Here is an 18,172-nt window from a genome sequence, read left to right as displayed (position 1 = left end):
GTTGAATTACTATTGAAACCACTTTTGGTATCGAAACCACTTTTTATTGGTTTGGTTCGGTTTGGTTATCGAAACCAATTGCTTGGCTAAGGGTTAACAGATTCACAAAGTCATTATCTTTCTCTCTTTTTTTTCGCTAAAAACACAAGCTCATTATCATTACTTTGATTTGTTAAGTAATCTGCTTTCCACACACTGATGTTGTTTCTTGATAAAATTAATCAAATTTGAAGTATTCAATTTGGAGGTCCCATGTACAAGCTGAAATATAAAATTAACACTGTTAGGGCATCTCCAATGGGGGGTGTAAAATTACACCTCCACCTAGGCTCCACGTAGGTGCTATTATGATTTTACACCTCTAATTGTATAGTATTGTATAGCTTATAAATATCCACACTCTATACTTTCCAATGGAAGAGTGTAAAAAAAAAATAGATTTTAAACTCAGACGTCACTCCACCCTCTTTAATTTAAACTGGGACGTCACTTGGAGTGACGTCCGAGTTAAAAAATTACTTTAGAATTAGAAAGGGACGTTACTCCAAGTGACGTCCGAAAATTATTTCACTTAGATGTCAGTTCGAGTGTCGCCCGGGTTTTTTATTAACTAATAGCAAAAATTATTCCCCACCCTCCATTAGCTAATACACTATTACCTACGGTATAGCACCCCCATTGAAGAGAGTTTTTTTAATATTTGGAGTGTAAAATTTCCACTCTATACAGTTTACACCCCCATTGGAGATGCCCTTAATTAGTGGCCTAGAAATATATATACATGCAAGTGGAAGTAAACAAGTAGTGTGAAGAAGTTTAACGGTTCATTTGGAATTACAGTGAACATATTCTTGGAATAGTACATGTAGAGATGCGTAGTAATAGTGTAATACCACTAACTTCAGTAATTTTGGATCATATATCAAAAACATTAGACATGAACCGTTCCATTTTCCCTCGTTCAAGACCAATCCACACATTAATGCCTCCAGGGTTGCAATCACCACCAGAGAGCAACAACACAAAATCATCCATCCCACCCATAATAGGCCCACCATAAATGGGTTTCCCATAGCCAAAATCCATCTCGAAAAAAGGGAGTTTCCACCATGCTGATACATAAATGTTTCCACTTAAGCTTGTGCAAGGAACCCCTTTATAAACCTCTAACCAATCAATAACTGATCGCACATACTCATCTGTGATCCCCTCTATTGCTTGCTTCACCATATCAACACAGAAAGAAAAAGACTTCTCAGCCAACTCTGCCACCTTTGCAGTAGCTGAAGCTGTGACTACAGCATTTCCAGTAAAGCCATGTGGTAGAGGGGGACAAAGCCTAGACCTTACATCGACTGCAAACAGAACTGATGAATCTTCATTTCGGTCATTGAAGACTGCCTTTGTTCTTGTTCTCCATAGATGAGCTACCATGGCCTCAAACGTTGAGCACTTAATGGCTTTGTCTTTAAGGGTGTTGACCATTTCAGGTGTGAAAGAAAAGAGCCTGCATGTGTGAGTTTGTAACACACAAGGAGACAATGGCGGCGGGATAAATGATGAACATAAAGATGATACTTCTGATTGCTTAATATACTCTTTATGAGGGAACTTGATTTGAGGTGGTACTCTTGCTCTAATGGATGTTCTGTCATTGTTTATCACATACATCTTCATGCCTTCACCTCTGCAAATGGTAGCAAGTTTTTGAAACATATCAGCAGCTGCTCTCCCATCAAGTAAGCTATGATTTGTCACAAACCCAAGTGAGAAACCTCCACACTTACTCATTCTAAGAAGCTCTACTGCGGCTTAAAGCAGCTTTACTCTCTTGAATCATTCTTTTAATTTCCCTCTCTTTCTTGTTCAAATTTCTTGAGACCTGAAAGTGATTTGGGTGTACTAACATTATCTGGCTGGGGGGTCCTGGTTTTTTTCTCTCTTACTGAGTAGAGAATCAAAAGGGATCTATCAAGCTAGGGTAGAAAAGATTCTCTAAGGCCTCTTCTTTTACATATCTTGTCTAAATACACAGATCCACCTTCTACATCTGGGCTCTATCAATTTACTTGTCTAATTCTGCAACCCAATTTTGCCTGGGTAGCGGCAGCTAACTGGCTCAATTGGTCACAGATGGCAGGGGCAAAAGGAAAAGATGTGAGGGATGAGGCTCTACAGGAAATCCAAAAGAAAACAAACATAGAAAAACTCCAAGCTGAAATGAAGAATCTGTTTCGCTTCAAAGGAGAAGAAACAAGTTAATATTGGTTGCAAAACGCGTGGCGAAGATCCACAAGCAAACACAACGCTAGTTGGGAAGTCTGTATGGAGGAAAACATATTGCCTTGACAGATTTTTTGGCAGAGGTACATAGATCTTTGGCAAACAAAGGGAGAAACAAACATTGAAATGATCACAAAAGGATTTTACAAGATGGTGTTTGATAATGTGGAGGAGTACAATCATGTAAAAACAGAATGGACCTTGGGTTATACAAGGATTCATATTATCCATCAAAAAAGGTAAATATTCAGAAGTATTGGACGCAGATCGGCAGTTTGATAGAGTGGATTTCTGGGTCCAAATACATGGGCTCCCAAGGGATCGGATAAATGAAGAGAATACTAGAATCATTGGGATGAATCTTGGTAAAGTGAAAGGGGTTGATATCTGTTGCTCATCAGAATTCAAAACCTCATTCTTGTGGTCTTGGCGTTCATTATGGACATCAAGGAACGGCTGCTTAAAGGTATGGAACTTTGCACGGAGATGGGAGAAGTTATTCCAGTGACCTTCAAGTACGAAAAGTTAGACATTTTCTGTTACTTTTGTGGATGTATTGGGCATGATCTGCATTTCTGTAGCATACGAGACAAGCACAGTGCAGAGATAAGGAAACTGGGAGGTTCTCCTAAAGATATAAAGAACAACTTCTCTTTTCTGTTGAGGGCAAATGTGTTTTACAATGGAGCAGCTTCCTCTTCCCCGACAACAGTCACTATCTCCGGAACCCCCCAAAAACCAAGGCTGGACCAGATTCCAGCCAGAAGTAGAGGGTCTCCAGGCAGACGACACTGGCAAGGGATGGGGCTGTTCTCTACTCCACTAAGGGGTGCCAACGAGGCTTCTGGGAAGGAGAACAGGACAAGGGAGACAGAGGAAGCCAGGACAAGGGAGGAAGAGGAAGACAGATCTGGTCTGACTGGAGTCAGAACGGATAGATTAGGTCTGCATGATCCTATGTCAGTGGCCGTTGGGGAACACATGGAGGGTCGGCGAGGGTGGGAAAACAATCAATTAGTGGTTTGGGCAAAAGGCCTGGAGTCTCAACATAAGGTAGCCCAGGAGGACTGTCTGAGTTTGGGCCTTGGGCCAGCTCCACAGGAACAAGCTCTAGTAATCTGGGGATTGGATAACTCACAAATGGATCTGGATCCCCAAAAGATGGATAGGGTAGATGGGGCAAATAAAGTCTGGGTGGACAAATTGAATTCTCTGGAAGATACAGCTGGTGACCTAGGGGTGCTAGCTCTGAGAAGTGGATCTGTGGGATTAGACAACAGATCTGAAGAGGTGCACGCCAAAAGCGAAAGCTCTCCCATCCGGTTTTGAGATATTCATGCCATATCTTGAGAATAGCAAACAAGATGGGGTGCTGCAAATCAAGAAGAACAACACCAACCCCTTTTTAGTTTCTGGATCAAGCACACGTGGTAGGGGCTTTAAGAAGTTGGTGTCTCGAGGTAAAGGTAAAGGTAAGGGGTTGGGTAAAAAGAGGTGTGGTTTCATTACAAGGGGTTGAAGTGGGGAAAAAAAAAAAAACTCGATGATAGCTCTCGGGAGAAGGCTTGGAAACATGGATGATGGTGAATGGGAACGATACTGTATTAGGAAGGTAGTAAGGCAGTCAAAAAAAGCAAAAAGAGAGGCTGATGATTTGCGAGCTAGAGGGTTGGGGCATATGCTCATCCCTGATGAAGCACCAGTGATAAGCATTTCAAGTGATTCACAAGTCTCCACTGACCCATCAATCTCTAATAGATCCCTGGACTCTACCATCCCATCTGAAGACTCAGGTCACTCCATCCCTGAGGACCAAATTCCCTCTGATGCTTTTACAGAATGGGGGGAAGACTACAACTCTCAAGAGGAAGGAGCAAATTTGGATGCGCAGAATAATGGGGGACAAGAAGAGGTGTCGGTTGGGAACATGCCTATGGAACTTGCTCAAGGCAGTGTGGAAGGAGGGGAGTATGATTCTGAAGATAGTATTACTCAGATCAGGTTCCCACAACCAAAGCCAATAGCTGTGGATGATTCATGGGTGATCAAAAAGGGATCCGTATAGAGCGTAATCTTTTATAAGGGGAATGTTGGGGTAAGGTTAGAAAAGAGAAAGAGGTTTTGATAAGGGAAAGAGTCAGTCTAGTGGTAGTGGAAGCAGTGGGGGTCTGATGTCTCCTCCAGGGTTCGCGGTAGCTGTCCCACAACAGCTGCCTCGACAGATATGATACAAGCTTGGAATTGCCGGGGAATAAGCTCCTCCACGGCAATTCAGAATCTAAAGGACTTAATAGGTAGATTTGATCCGGATATTATTTGTTTGTCTGAAACAAAAGTAGGCTTGGAAAAGATGCAAAGGATAAGTAGGATGATAAAGTATTGGAAACCGCTATTGTGTTTCGGTGAGGGTCGGAGGGGGGCCTTTGCTTTTTCTCGGAAGGAAGGGGTAGACCTAACTATCTGGGGGGGCTACAAGGAACCGGTGTGAATTAAATTAAACAATTATTTTTGCTCTCAAACATGGTTTTTCTTTTGTGTATGGGGCACCCTTAGCATGTAATAGACATAAAGTCCGGTGAGCTCGGGGATGTTATCGATCCTCGGGCCTTGGTGCATGTTTGGGGACTTCAATGCCATTTCATCTCTCAATGAAAAATTGGGGGAAGAAGTATTTTGGACAGGAGTATGGAGGAGTTCAATGGTTTGATAAATGATCTTGGCTTGATTGACCTAGGATTTAAGGGCCCTAAGTATACTTGGAGCAATAATAGAGCTCCTCAAAGTCACATAATTGAAAATTTGGATAGAGCTATGGCTACCGATGCTTGGGTTTTTCTTTTTCCTAATATGCATGTATATAATGTGGTAAATGCTAGTTCAGACCACCTGGCCATCATGATAAATCTAAATGACATAGAGGAGAGTAGAGGAGACCATGAAAAACCCTTTAGATTCTATAACATGTGGTTCATCGATAGTACTTGCATGCACGTTATTTCTCTTTGCTTGGAATTCTATTTTCATGATTTGCCGGATATCAATGTCATTTTTAAACATAAGATAACTAAACAAAGATCTCCATTTGGAACAAGAAAGTGTTTGGAAATATCTTTACCAATATTAAAAAAGTCAATAAAAAGCTGGAAGAGGTGCTGAAGAAACCTTTCTCTTTAGCCAATTATGAAACAGCAAAAGGTTTAAAAACTGAGCTGTTTGAGTGGTTGGTAAAGGAGGAAAGTTTCTGGAAACAAAAATCCACTATTCACTGGTTGAAGGAGGGGGGGAAGAATACTAAGTTTTTCCACCTGTCAACCATTTTTAGAAGAAGGAAGAATAGTATAGAAAAGCTTCGGAGGCAAGGGGGAGGATGGAGTGTAGGAAGAACTGAAGTAGGGGAGAATATTAACTCCTACTTTAGAAATCTCTACCACTCTGATCATCCCCCAAGAAATGAGTATATCCTAAATCTTTTCAACCCTTGTATCACAGATAAGGAAAATGAGAGTCTTACGGCTATCCCTTCTTATGAGGATATTTGGAGAACAGTGAAAAAGATGGGCAGCCTTAAGGCTCCTGGACCTGATGGGTTCCAAGGGTGTTTTTATCAAAACACTTGGGATATTGTAGGCAGCAGTATTGTTGCTTTTGTTCAAGATTTCTTTACCAAGGGGGAGCTTAACCCTATGTTTAATGAAACTTATATTGCTCTTATTCCTAAAATAAATAACCCGGAGACAGTGGCTAATTTTAGACCTATAAGTCTTTGTAACTTCTGTTATAAAGTTATCTCTAAGTTGTTAGCCAATAGACTGAAGAGACACCTAAACAAAATTGTTTCCCCCTTTCAAGGGGCTTTCATAAAGGGAAGAAATATAGGGGATAATACTGGGTTGGCTTGTGAGCTCTTTCACCATATGAAAAACATGAAAGATAAGAAGAATGGGTGGGTTGCTTTAAAACTAGATATGGCTAAGGCCTATGATAGGGTAGAATGGTCTTTGATGGATAACATCTTTGAGAAGTTGGGGTTTAGCCAAAGGTGGAGAAGCTTGATTAAACAATGTATATCCACTGTTTCCTTTCAAGTCCTTTTGAATGGGAAGCCTCTTGATAAGATCATCCCTGAAAGAGGCCTGAGGCAAGGGGATCCTCTATCCCCCTATCTTTTTATCATTCTATCTGAGGCTCTTTCAAGGATGATTGCCAAAGCGGAAGAGGAGGGGCAAATCCATGGGATTAAAATTAGGAGAGCTTCTCCTCCTATATCCCATCTTCTATCTTTGATGACCTTATCCCACATTCACAAGAGGGAATCTTGAGGATGGGGACACCTCAAGAACATCTTGAAGGAATACTGTGATGCTTCTGGGCAATTGATTAATTACGATAAGTCAAGCATTTTCTTTAGTAGGAACCTGAAGTTTAGAAACAAAATAAAGCTAAAAAAGTTTCGGAAGATGAGGCTTTTTGATCCAAAGGATAAGTATTTAGGGATTCCTATTATGTTGTCTCAAAGGAAGCAGAGGATTTCGACTTTTTAGTGGATAAGATCCATAATAAGATTAAAGTTGGAAGGCCCAAGGTGTTATATCAGTGGAAGAGCTACTCTCATCGGTCGCGTGGTTCAAGCTTCCTCCCTCAGATAATATGTCGACTTATATGCTTCCTAAGTCTACATGTGACAAGATAGACAAAGCATGCAGAGAGTTCTTCTGGCATGGCACTGAAAATTCGAAAAGTGTCCACACCATTGGGTGGGACAAGTTATGCAAACCAAAATCTGCAGGGGGTTTGGGTTTTAGAAAGATGAGAGACATCAATGTAGCCATGTTGGCCAAGCTTCCTTGGAAAGCAGCTACTGATTTGGATTCAATATGGACAAAGACTCTTGCAAGTATATATGGAAAGAATTGGATTGGGGATGTTTGGAAACCACCTGGGTATGCTTCCTACTTTTGGAAAGGCATACACAAAACTTTCAACTTGATTAATGGGGGTTTGATATGGGGGATACATAGTGGGACTTCCACCTCTATTCTGGATGACCCTTGGGTGACATGCAATGGACAACCCAAGACTCTGAGAGAGCTAGGGGTGGAAGACCCCAGACTCGAAGATCTTCATGTGGCAGACTTGTTCCAGGAGGACAAGTCAGGATGGGATGAAGCAAAGCTCACTGACTTCTTTCCTCCTTTCTTAGTTGCAAGGATCAAGGAAGTTTTAATCGGACTTTGGGACAAGGAAAGGATAAGATGGTTTGGAGTGAGGAAAAGTCAGGAAAACTCACTGTGAAATCTGCTTATAGACACATCTCAAAGGAGAAGAATATAGGGCAAAGCTCTAATATTAATACTCATACTGTGAGGCATATATGGCAAGCTAGACTCCCAGCTAACCTCCAGCTGTTCCTATGGAAAGTGTATATGGATGCTTTGCCAATAGGGGATAAATTTGGAGGCTAGACATATGGGAGGGGAGTTCTCCTGCCCTTTGTGCTACAAGAGTATGGAAACAGATAGTCATTTGTTTTTTGATTGTGAGTGGTCCAGACTGCTGTGGTTCACCTCAGGCTTAGGTCTGAGAATGGAAAGCAAAGGCAGCAACAATGCAAAAGTATGGATCACTAAGTTTCTTAGTTGGAGTAATAACAAAAGCCAACACATAAGCAGAGTCCAGGCTTGTTATCTGCTTAACAACATCTGGAAAACAAGAAATGAAGCCAAGTTTGAGCAAAGGGCACCAAACAGGGAAAGAACCATTAGAAGAAGTGAGCTGGAGGCCTACAACTGCATCAATAGCTTTGAAGAGAATAAAAAACAGAATGAGATCTCTAACCCCCCTGAGCTTATTTTAGATAGAGTTAACTATGATATGGATGCACTATTCCCAGTGATTCCTAATGATTGTGTTAATTTAAGATTTGATGCTGCTTTTCAGGCTTGCTCAGGAGAGGCAGCAGCTGGGACAATAGCATGGGACTCGGAAGGCAAAGTGATAGGGGCAGGCATTAGGAAATTCAAAGCCAAATCTGCAGAGGAAGCAGAGATGGTTGCAGCTGAAGTGGCAATAGGACTGGCCATTGCTTTTGGATGGAATGAAGTGTATATAGAAGGAGACTGCTCGAGAGGTTATAAAGGCACTTAATAGCCGGGTCGTGTTCATGGGTGTATGAGAGCTTGAGAGACTATGTAGTCGGTTCCAGCTCTGTTTTTGAGTTCAGTAAATTTCAATTGGATAAACAGGAGTCTAATGGTGAGGCTCATTGGGTTAGCACAATGGGCCTTCCATATGCAACAAAGGGAGAAGCTACCATTTTGTATCCTAACAAACAAGATAACCCCTGTAATGCTGTAATGCTTTAATTCTATAAATATATGTGGTATTATCGAAAAAAAAAAAAAAAAAAAAACCTCCACACTTGAACCTGGTAACCTGCGGAAACAATGATAACCATGTTATGTATAGTTGTTGTACTATAGTTACAATATATTTTAAGGTGAACTAGTATTACCCCCCACTAGATGAGCCAATTAGGATTTCCCCCACTAGATGGGAAATTAGGGTCTCCTCTCTAAATACACACAAAAAAAATTTGGTCAACCCACTTTGACTTTTTTTTTTGTGTATTTAGGGGGGAGACCCTAATTTCCCATCTAGTGGGGGGAAATCCTAATTGGCTCATCTAGTGGGGGGGGGGGGGGGTAATACTAGTTAACCCTATATTTTATTTGGCCAAGTCAATATCTTAGTTAGTATTGCCTGAATTGTGAATATTGGAGTTTTAGCAAAGTCCTTGGATCGACCAGCAGGAAGAATAAGATGCTGAAACGATGGATTGGGAAGACGAAGATCTCCAAGATCTATTAATCTAAGCTTTGATGTTGCACTAACAAAAAACACTCCAGCATTGTTGCAAACAAGCTCCAGCCTAGTTGTTTTGATGTCAAAATTCAGTCTACCAGCCATAAAGTAGTAAGGAATTAAAAGCACTTCAGAAACAGATTTCTTCACTCTTTCTGCAATGTCAAGTGTGGATGTTTTCTTGGCTGGTGGCGTCTCAAAAAAGGAGACAGTTGCAACAGGAAAAGGAAGTGTTTGGTCAATATTTGATAGAAAAATTCTCTCTACTGGTGTTGGATTCTTTGGAGAAACCAGTGTAAGTTGTTCTCCCTTCTCTATATCTGTGTCTGTTAAAATGATACTGGTCTCCATTGTTGAAAATATACTGTGCTTATTGGTTGTATATATATATATATATATATTACTGATGTAGGGTCTAATCTTTTATATAAAATTTGATAAATGATATGATGAAGGGTAGAAATGCATGAGGGAGAAATACATGTTACGGGATTTTAATCGATTGGATAATGGACCTGTTTCTACTGCTTAAACATATGCACATTTATAATTCATGCAGACTAAGAAGGTACATGAAATTGGCATTTATAATAAATTTCATTAGGCATCCAAGAACATTTGGAGAGATAGAAATTTTAAAGGTGGGGAGAAAGAGAGACTAATGACTATACGAGTGTTAATTCCACAAAACTTTGTAAATTTGTTGCTATGGATGTTCTAGCTGCAGGGACGGCCTCTCCATTAGCAAGGCAAGAGCAGCGGCCGCCCCACTTACGGTAAAAGATATCCTGGGCCTGGATAGTAAGCTTTCTTCAAAAAATCAAAATTTAAACAAAAATTAATTAATAAATAAATAAATAACTAAATAAATGAAATACTGGCTTACGAGTTCTGCATTTTACTGGAATGGTGTTTAGTTCTTCGATAGCAACCCAATAATTTGTAGAATTCATGTATTTTTGGGTGCCTAATTCCATAGGCAATTTTCCCTAGATTGCTTAGGTGATGCTTTGCTGGAACGTTAGAACCTTGGCAAAAAACGAGGTCCTGGTGCCAAGTCATTTTGTTGGTGCCAAGTTGGGTGTCTAACTCAAGTGCAATTATTTTGGTGTTACAGAAAACTAGATAGTAGATACAAGTCATACATCACAATGTTTTCGCAAACGGTGAATTTTAACGAAAACGTCAACTGAGACATGAATATTAATACCTACACAAACATTACACACAAGTTCAGCCGTGTTATTTTGTTTAGTTCAAAACCAAAAATCAAGGTTTGGACTCGGTTGTTCATATGCTTCCGTCGGGCAGGCAGAGCAAGCCTATATGACCAATCTCACACTGATGCATTCAGGTTTGCCTTGCATCAGAACTCTGGAAGTAAAGTGTAAACCAATTGAAACTGGGAAGCAGTGGTGCGCCATCTCCCTCCCAGATTGTAGTAACCCACACTCTGGCTCGTTTAAGTCAGCTCGGCCTTTCTTGGACCAACAGTTCAATTAATGCTTCCATACATCTTTACCAATATTAAAGCTACCCAAGCCAAGCTTGATAAGGTGCTTTCTAAACCTTTTAGCATTGATAATTATAATAAAGCAAAAAAGCTTAAAGATGACCTTCTTGAGTGGTATAATAAAGAGGAGAATTTCTGGAAACAAAAGTCTTCCAACTCCTTGCTAAAAGATAGGGCTAGGAATACCAAATATTTCCACCTCTCTACCATTTATAGGAGAAGAAGAAACACTATTACCAAGATCAGGAATAACGAAGGGGATTGGACTGAAGGTAGGACGGAGGTGGGGGGTTCTTTAAATCAATATTTCATAGATATTTTCACCTCTGATCACCCTGAGAGGAATGAGCATATCCTTGAGTTGTTCCAGCCTTGTGTGACAGCTAGGGAGAATGAGATTCTCACAGCCATACCAAGCAATGGGGACATCTGGGATGTGGTTAGAAAGATGGGAAGTCATAAGGCTCCTGGGCCTGATGGGTTCCAAGGCATTTTCTATCATAGGGCCTGCTGTGATTGCCTTTGTTCAGGACTTCTTCACCCATAGAATCCTAAATCCTGGTATGAATGAGACTCATCTTACTCTGATTCCTAAGATTGAGAATCCTGATCATGCCTCAAAATTCAGACCCATAAGTCTCTACAACTTTGGGTATAAGATCATCTCTAAGCTTCTGGCCAACAGACTTAAAGGTCTGATAAACAGAATTGTTTCCCCATTCCAAGGGGCTTTTATCAAAGGCAAAAGTATAGGAGATAATGTTGGCCTGGCATGTGAGGTCTTCCATAATATGAAGAATATGAGGCATAAGAACGAAGGCTGGATTGCTCTCAAGCTAGATATGGCCAAGGCCTATGACAGAGTGGAATGGTCATTCATTGATGGTATTTTAGAGCAGTTGGGGTTCAATAAAAAATGGAGGCACATGATATAGCAATGTGTATCTACAGTGTCCTTTCAGGTCATGTTGAATGGGTCTCTTTTGGATAGATTTAGCCCTGAAAGAGTGGTTAAACAAAGGGGATCCCCTATCCCCTTATCTGTTCATTCTTGTTTCTGAAGCCCTATCTAGAATGGTGGCTAGAGCTGAGCAAGGGGAGGAGATACATGGTATAAAAAAAAAAAAACTCCCCTGCCCTAACTCATTTGTTATATACTGATGATCTAATCCTGTTCACTAAAGCTAGCATGGTTGAAAGTGGGAATCTAAAAAGGATACTGGATGATTATTGCGAGGCCTCAGGCCAGAAAATTAACTATGAGAAATCCAGTATCTTTTTTAGTAGGAATGCCTCCTACAGACAAAAAATTAGGATCAAAAGATTCTGGAAAGTAAGGAACTTTGCTCCAAAAGAGAAGTACCTGGGGGTACCCATCATGCTGACTAGGAAAAAGTCTAGAGGACTTTGATTATTTGGTAGATAAAATCAATAATAAGATTAGAGGGTGGAAGGCCAAGGTCCTGTCACAGGCTGGGAGAACAACTCTTATCCAAGCTGTGATACAGGCCACCCCTTTATATGCCATGTCAACTTATCTGCTTCATGTGGCTTCTTGCAATAAGATTGATAAGACATGTAGAGACTTCTGATGGTCTGGAAAGGACCAAACAAAAGGTGCTCACACCATAGGGTGGAGGCATATATGCCAACCAAAAAGTTCTGAAGGCTTAGGGTTGAGGACAGCTAGAGATATAAATAATGCTATGCTGGCTAAGCTGTCTTGGAAAGCTGCCACTGATGTGAACTCTCTCTGGACAAGAACTATGTTCAGTATCTATGGCAAAGGTTGGATAGGGGATGTGAAAAACCCCCCTGACAAGGCTTCCTATTTTTGGAAGGGCATTCATAAAACCTTTAATGAGATAAGTGGTGGTCTTATCTGGGCCATTGGTGATGGGAAGTCCATCTCTATTATGAAGGATCCATGGCTTGTTTGCAATGGAACTCCTACTACCTTGGAAGAGCTAGGGGTGGAGGTGCCAGCTTGACAAGACAAAGTAGTATCTGATCTGTTTTGTGCAGATAAGAGTGGCTGGGATGAGACTAAGATTAGTCAAAACCTAGATCCCATTACTTGTAAAAATATTCTGGAGGTGAATATTAGACCTCAAGTGGAGTCAGCTGATAAGCTGAGATGGCAAAAAGACAGGTATGACAGTTTTACTGTGAAATCTGCTTATCACTTCCTCCACTCTAATGAAGAAGTGGGGCAAAGCTCCAGCTGCAACCCTATTACTCTAAGGCATATGTGGAAAGCACCTGTTCCAGCACACATACAGTTATTCCTGTGGAAAATGTATATGAATGTGCTTCCTATGGGAGCCACCCTTGCTGAGAGGCAAATGACAGGAGATTTCTCTTGTCCCTTTTGCTTCAAGGAGCTGGAAACTGCAGAACACATTTTCTTTAATTGTGGATGGATCGAACTGTCTGGTTTGGATCACTAGTAGGGATGAAAATCCATAAGGAGCAAAAGATGTCGGTAAGAGATAGACTGGATTAGGCAGTGAGGTGGGGATGCAATAAGAATAATGAGAAAAGGCTAGCTGGTACACACTTTATGTTCATGCTGCACCAAATCTGGCAAACTAGGAATGAAATCAAGTTCGAGCATAAAAAGGCAAACCGAGAAAGAATGATCAAGAAGAGGGGGAGCTGAAAAATGCTATCTGGCATACTGAGAAGAATCCCTTATTCCTCAACCTTTCTCTAATATAGATATTATGCAACTTGAGGAAGATTTCCACAGCATACCTAATGATTGCATTTTAATTAGGTTTGATGCCTCTTTTTGCAGGCAAACTGGATGAGCTGGAGCAGGAGCAATTGCAACAAATGATGAAGGGTGTATAGTGGGGGCTGCTGTTAGACGTTTCAAGGCTTTGGAGGCAGCAGCAGCTGAGCTAGAAGGAGCAGAAGTGGCAGCCATACTGGCAAAGCAGCTGGGAAGCAAGGATTTTGTGATTCAAGGGGATAACATGGAAGTTATTGGAGCGTTACATCAAAGCTCCTGTAGATGGGAATGGGAGGTGGTAAAAAGTGTATAAACTCTCTGTTGGCTGGAAGTAAGTCTTTTGTGTTTAGATGGATCAGTAGGACCTTCAATGGGGATGCTAACTTACTAGCTGCCTGGGCACGGAGGCAGTTAGGAAGCTCAGATCTTCCAAGTTGTATAGTGGCCTCAAAATGTAATCCTGTGGTCGTCTGACTTGGTTAATATATAATTGTATGATTTGCATAAAAAAAAAAAAAAAAAATGCTTCCATACATGATGTGGGAGTTGAAGAAAAGTCGGGCCAACCTGAATTCAGGCAATAGTTCAATTGGCAGCATAGTCTATTCAGTAAAGCACTTTATTGTGAAGTCTATTGGATTTATATTTTCTATAAGAACCTCTCAAAGAAATTTTTTGGGATCATTGGCTAGATATCATGAATCATTTTGTTTCTGAATGAAGATCATGGCCAGGTTAGCTAGCGATACAAAAAAATCAAAAATAAAATAAAATAAAAAATCAAGCCCAAAAAAGTCTGCGGGAAATGAAGTACCAGTTAACTGCCATACTCATCCCTTGCGTCATTCATACCATCCATTGCGTCATTCACAACATACTTCAGCATTCTTCCCTGAACATAGAAACAAATGACCAGGCTGATACTAAGTGTGTGTTTGTTATGATCATCCACTTTTTCCATAGTTTATAAGGTGTTTGTTTACCCATGGAAAGGAAATGAGATTTTCCATTGGAAACAAAATTACCTAACCCCCGAAATTTTTGTGGAAAGGAAAGGAAAGGAAATAAATAGATAGGACTTACTACTAATTGACCCAACAATACAATTATTCATTTCCATATTTTTGCAAAACAAACATGATTATTCCTTTCCCCGCTTTTACTTTCCTTTCCCCAGTTTACCAAACACATACCACTTAAAATTATTTCCTTTCCATTCCATTCCATAGTGGATCACCCATTTTAACATTAAACAAAACAAACACACCCTAAATTTGAAGTCCATTCTCATTTGACCCAGTATATATGAGAGGAAATATACAGAGGTAGAAGCGCACACCACTATAGTCATTTACTAGTCAGACATATTCTCATCTGCAAAGATAGATTCCAGAGATCCGTGAGCTCGTCAAATGGTGCAGGAACGTCATGAAATTATGCAGTTTGAAACTTTGAACTATATGAAGCGCAACACTATACGAGCTTTTGCAGAAAAATGAATACCCCTGACGTACTACCCTGAATTGCGGAGCCAAACAGAAACAATCAAATTATTCACATATGTTAAGAAGGGAGTACTTGCTAACTTAATTTTGGGTGCTAATTATACAATACACACCCTATCAAAATAATCATGAATACATTTAGGGTGCGTTTGGAAATGAGAAATGGAATTCTCGTGAGAGTTAGAATTCTAATGGAATCCGATTCTCATAGTCATGCGAGAATTATAGCTGTTTGGCAAATTGTGAATTCTCAGTAATTCTCACCGTCAATTTTCCACATATTGTTTGGCTGCTAAGATTTCTCACATCAATTTCTCATACCACTTTTGTTAATTATTTTTGGCTCAAATATTTAACAAAACCAAACTAATAGTTTTGATAATAAAGTATTTAGGTTGTTTTTAGAATTTCATCTTAGTGGTCTTCATCTTGAAGATATTAGAGTGAATTGTGTTCTTGGTGAGTTATCTCAAGGAGATGCGTATGAGGAGTTAAAGTGTTGATCAGGTTCGTGCTTATGCAGCCAAAGTGAGTTTGTTAAGTGATGTTAGGGATGTATTTAAGTGGGAATAAATGCTGGTGAAAATCGAGCTACTCTTGAATGCTTTTTAGAGATGACAAGATCAAATGTAGAATGTTATAAGGTGAGATTTTTATCATCGCTCTTGATAACGTCACACTCAATCCTTGAGTAGAAGTAGAAGACTATGAAATTCACCTCCCTTCAGGGAAAGAATTTTTCTGCAGAAAGTACCAGAGGCATGTGCAGTGCAACACTTCTAGTGTATCACTTAATACCATATTTGAAACATTGTTGGGAACAAAAGAATACAAAAAACTCATTGGTGGCTCTTCTGAAAACCTTTAAAATAGAAATGCAGTATGATGGTCAATATGTAAGAAACTCTACATTCTCATCGCAAAATGGTATACACATCCCAAGTAACACTACGCCAAAAAGTACAAGAGAACAAAGATCAGTACAACTTTCCTTTCTAAACAAGCTAGATTGCTTGCTCCATCAGAAGTATACATTAGTTAAATTTCCAAAAAGATCTATGCACAATAGCCAAATGACTTGCCGTTAAGAGGTGATGACTAACAAACCTCACTAGCCAATGTCACCAACTGGGAAGAAAATACACACTTTGATTCAAACACTCCATTCAAATCTCTCGAACCTGATCAGTAAAGTCAGTAGTGCAGGATGTACCCATACCAAAGAAAACACTTCACTAATGATTCCACATATTATAGCAAAGGAATGGCATTTGTAAAACAGAATATTTTAACAAATACCTTGCAGTAGTAGACTTGAAAACAACCCTGAATTAGACCCCTTTAGTAACACAAATATACATAGGGAGAAAGAGGGGGGAGATACCATTCATAGCTGTCAGAGTGTTGGGGGCTTCCAGAGCATTCTGAGTTATACCAAGGATTATAGCTCTGCACTCCATGTAGAGCAACACAAAAAAACTTAGTACCCCATAAAGATGGATACAAAGAAGGGTAAAGACTGGTTTCAAAATTCAAAACGACAATAGCAAATACACACACTGCATCAAACTTCCCAACCATCTCAGAGTCTGCCTCATTATCATCCTGAAATGGAATATCTTCTTTAATGATTTTCTGATTCTGGTACCCTCCTTTAAATCTCTTAAACCTTGGTTTTGAGTTACATTCATGCATATCATAAAGTGCCACCGCAACTGAAACACCACATACATCACTGCAAACCAACCATATGAATATATCAAACATAAAAAAATCCTCAAAGCTAAAAAAAATGTAAAGGGGGTTTAGAGAAGCAGATATATACCAATGTTGACAAGCGCTACCATCGGGAGCACAAAGAAGGCCAAATACCCTTTTTCAAGTTACAACATATTATGCATCATCAATCTAATTTATCTAAGCTAACATATAAAATGGGTATTGTCAAAATTATAGAACATCAATTTATTTAAAAGAGTTGTAACACAAAAATAAGAAGGCACTCAAATAAGATACAAAGGTCCTCTCATAGAATTTTTACATACTTTAGACAGAAGTACATCAAAACTTGTTGAAATTTAAAAATCAACTAAAAATATTTAAAGATAGAAGGGCATGTCTTCAATCGTCATGTTGCATTTCCATGCAATAGCTTGGTAATCGTTTGTCATTTTCCTACACTAGGGTATACCCATGCCTACGGCCCGCGAGGCGTTGACGTGCCTACGGCACTACCTCGACACTCGACGTGCCTTACGGTCAGTCTACGATCTGGGTTCTTTCGTAGCATGCTCTTGATCATACGTTTCCTGCAAAGTGAACGCGATTCCATCTTAACTGTAATTTTTCTAAAAACTACATTTAAGATACAAAGTCTGAAGACATGTTACTGACAACGACCGTCAATTACCCTCATTTTATTCTGATGTTCATTTTCCGAAACATCCACAGCAAACATTCCCAATCTATATATGGCAACATATCACTATAATCTGTAGAAACTCTAGGGGAAAGATTCAATTGCATCTATGAGCCCAGTGGCGACTGGTGAGAGAATAAGTTGCATTCTGCTATCAGCCATTGGCAAATTTAGGCCCCTGCTATTGCCAACGGCTATACATGGCTTCGGTAAAACATGAGCAATAAAAGAAAAAAGTTGCTCCATGAGAAAGCATACTTTTAATGACACTGAGAAATAAAATACCAAATGAGAATACACTCAATATTAAAGGTAAAGACTTAGGTTTTAAACTCAAGTTGAGCCCATAAAGAAAGATTTTTCTGGATCTGCCCCTCTAATGACCATCAATTCCTGTCTTCTTTCGTTAAATCCTTACAGAAACCCAGAAACAAGTCTAACAACTCAACTACCTGATCATAGTAGTGGGACATAGATCTAACAGAAGCAAAAGACAAAGTAATTATTCCACATAGTTACTCCACCAGGTAGGCACATAGGCTGCTGAATAGAAATTAGTTTTTAGGGCCAATGTCCTTGAGAATTGAGATCTGCTCTTCTCCCATCGAAGACATGACAGTCACCACCAGATATTTTCCTTCAGCAAACCCCTCTGTAATCTATAAAAATGACAAGGAATTAGTTGCAAAGAATATGATAAATCAGTCTTTTAAAGAGAGGACAATAGAAATATTACATACATGGGTGAGCAGTGGCTCTTCAGGAAGCCTCAGATCATCTTTGGTGTTCCCATTCTCAGTTAACAGGCTCACCTGAAAGGACCCAACCTCAGTCACTTAGCTAATAAGAAACGC

At 39.9% G+C, this 18,172-nt stretch overlaps 2 protein-coding genes and 1 long non-coding RNA gene across 7 annotated transcripts; 1 reads left to right on the top strand and 2 right to left on the bottom strand.

Annotated features, from left to right (window-relative positions):
* Positions 1 to 828: 828 nt before the first annotated feature.
* LOC147508048 (acyltransferase GLAUCE-like) lies at positions 829 to 14,312 on the bottom strand. Of its 2 annotated transcripts, XM_086600678.1 has the most exons (3): positions 14,209 to 14,312; positions 8,694 to 8,715; positions 829 to 1,775 (listed from the first exon to the last, which is right to left on the bottom strand). In XM_086600678.1, the coding sequence occupies exon 3, from the start codon at positions 1,714 to 1,716 to the stop codon at positions 916 to 918; it is 801 nt and encodes a 266-aa protein (XP_086456804.1). In that variant the 5' UTR covers positions 1,717 to 1,775; positions 8,694 to 8,715; positions 14,209 to 14,312; the 3' UTR covers positions 829 to 915. The 2 variants fall into 2 exon arrangements, with proteins under 2 accessions (XP_086456804.1, XP_086456803.1); XM_086600677.1 differs by lacking the exon at positions 14,209 to 14,312 and having other exon boundaries at positions 8,694 to 8,845.
* LOC147508049 (uncharacterized) lies at positions 1,612 to 14,026 on the top strand. 2 transcript variants are annotated; one of them, XR_015217883.1, is made up of 3 exons: positions 1,612 to 1,739; positions 9,069 to 9,439; positions 13,458 to 14,026. It is a non-coding gene; the product is annotated as an uncharacterized LOC147508049 (long non-coding RNA). The 2 variants fall into 2 exon arrangements; XR_015217882.1 differs by lacking the exon at positions 1,612 to 1,739 and having other exon boundaries at positions 9,038 to 9,439.
* LOC147508047 (uncharacterized) lies at positions 14,090 to 17,874 on the bottom strand. 3 transcript variants are annotated; one of them, XM_086600681.1, is made up of 6 exons: positions 16,725 to 17,874; positions 16,460 to 16,634; positions 16,284 to 16,348; positions 16,007 to 16,080; positions 14,734 to 14,912; positions 14,090 to 14,286 (listed from the first exon to the last, which is right to left on the bottom strand). In XM_086600681.1, exons 1-5 carry the CDS (start codon positions 16,744 to 16,746, stop codon positions 14,868 to 14,870), a joined length of 381 nt encoding a protein of 126 aa, XP_086456807.1. In that variant the 5' UTR covers positions 16,747 to 17,874; the 3' UTR covers positions 14,090 to 14,286; positions 14,734 to 14,867. The 3 variants fall into 3 exon arrangements, 2 of the variants coding, with proteins under 2 accessions (XP_086456807.1, XP_086456805.1); XM_086600679.1 differs by having other exon boundaries at positions 16,458 to 17,874; XR_015217881.1 differs by lacking the exons at positions 14,090 to 14,286; positions 14,734 to 14,912 and having other exon boundaries at positions 15,687 to 16,080; positions 16,199 to 16,348; positions 16,458 to 17,874.
* Positions 17,875 to 18,172: the final 298 nt, after the last annotated feature.

The sequence above is a fragment of the Coptis chinensis genome, chromosome 3 (genome assembly GCF_015680905.1).
Source record: "Coptis chinensis isolate HL-2020 chromosome 3, ASM1568090v1, whole genome shotgun sequence".
Taxonomy (NCBI): domain Eukaryota; kingdom Viridiplantae; phylum Streptophyta; class Magnoliopsida; order Ranunculales; family Ranunculaceae; genus Coptis; species Coptis chinensis.
The sequence above is the reverse complement of the archived record's forward strand: the minus strand, read 5'-3'. Positions and strand labels throughout refer to the sequence as shown.

Excerpts from the sequence above, each read along its gene's own strand:
- LOC147508048 (XM_086600678.1), bottom strand. The coding sequence starts at position 1,716 with ATGTTTCAAAAACTTGCTACCATTTGCAGAGGTGAAGGCATGAAGATG.
- LOC147508047 (XM_086600679.1), bottom strand. The coding sequence starts at position 16,666 with ATGTTTGATATATTCATATGGTTGGTTTGCAGTGATGTATGTGGTGTT. Across the intron at positions 16,349-16,457 it reads GTTGGGAAGTTTGATGCAGT|AGCTATAATCCTTGGTATAA; the intron begins GTGTGTATTTGC and ends CATGGAGTGCAG. Across the intron at positions 14,913-16,006 it reads TGGTGACATTGGCTAGTGAG|GGTAGTACGTCAGGGGTATT; the intron begins GTTTGTTAGTCA and ends TCCGCAATTCAG.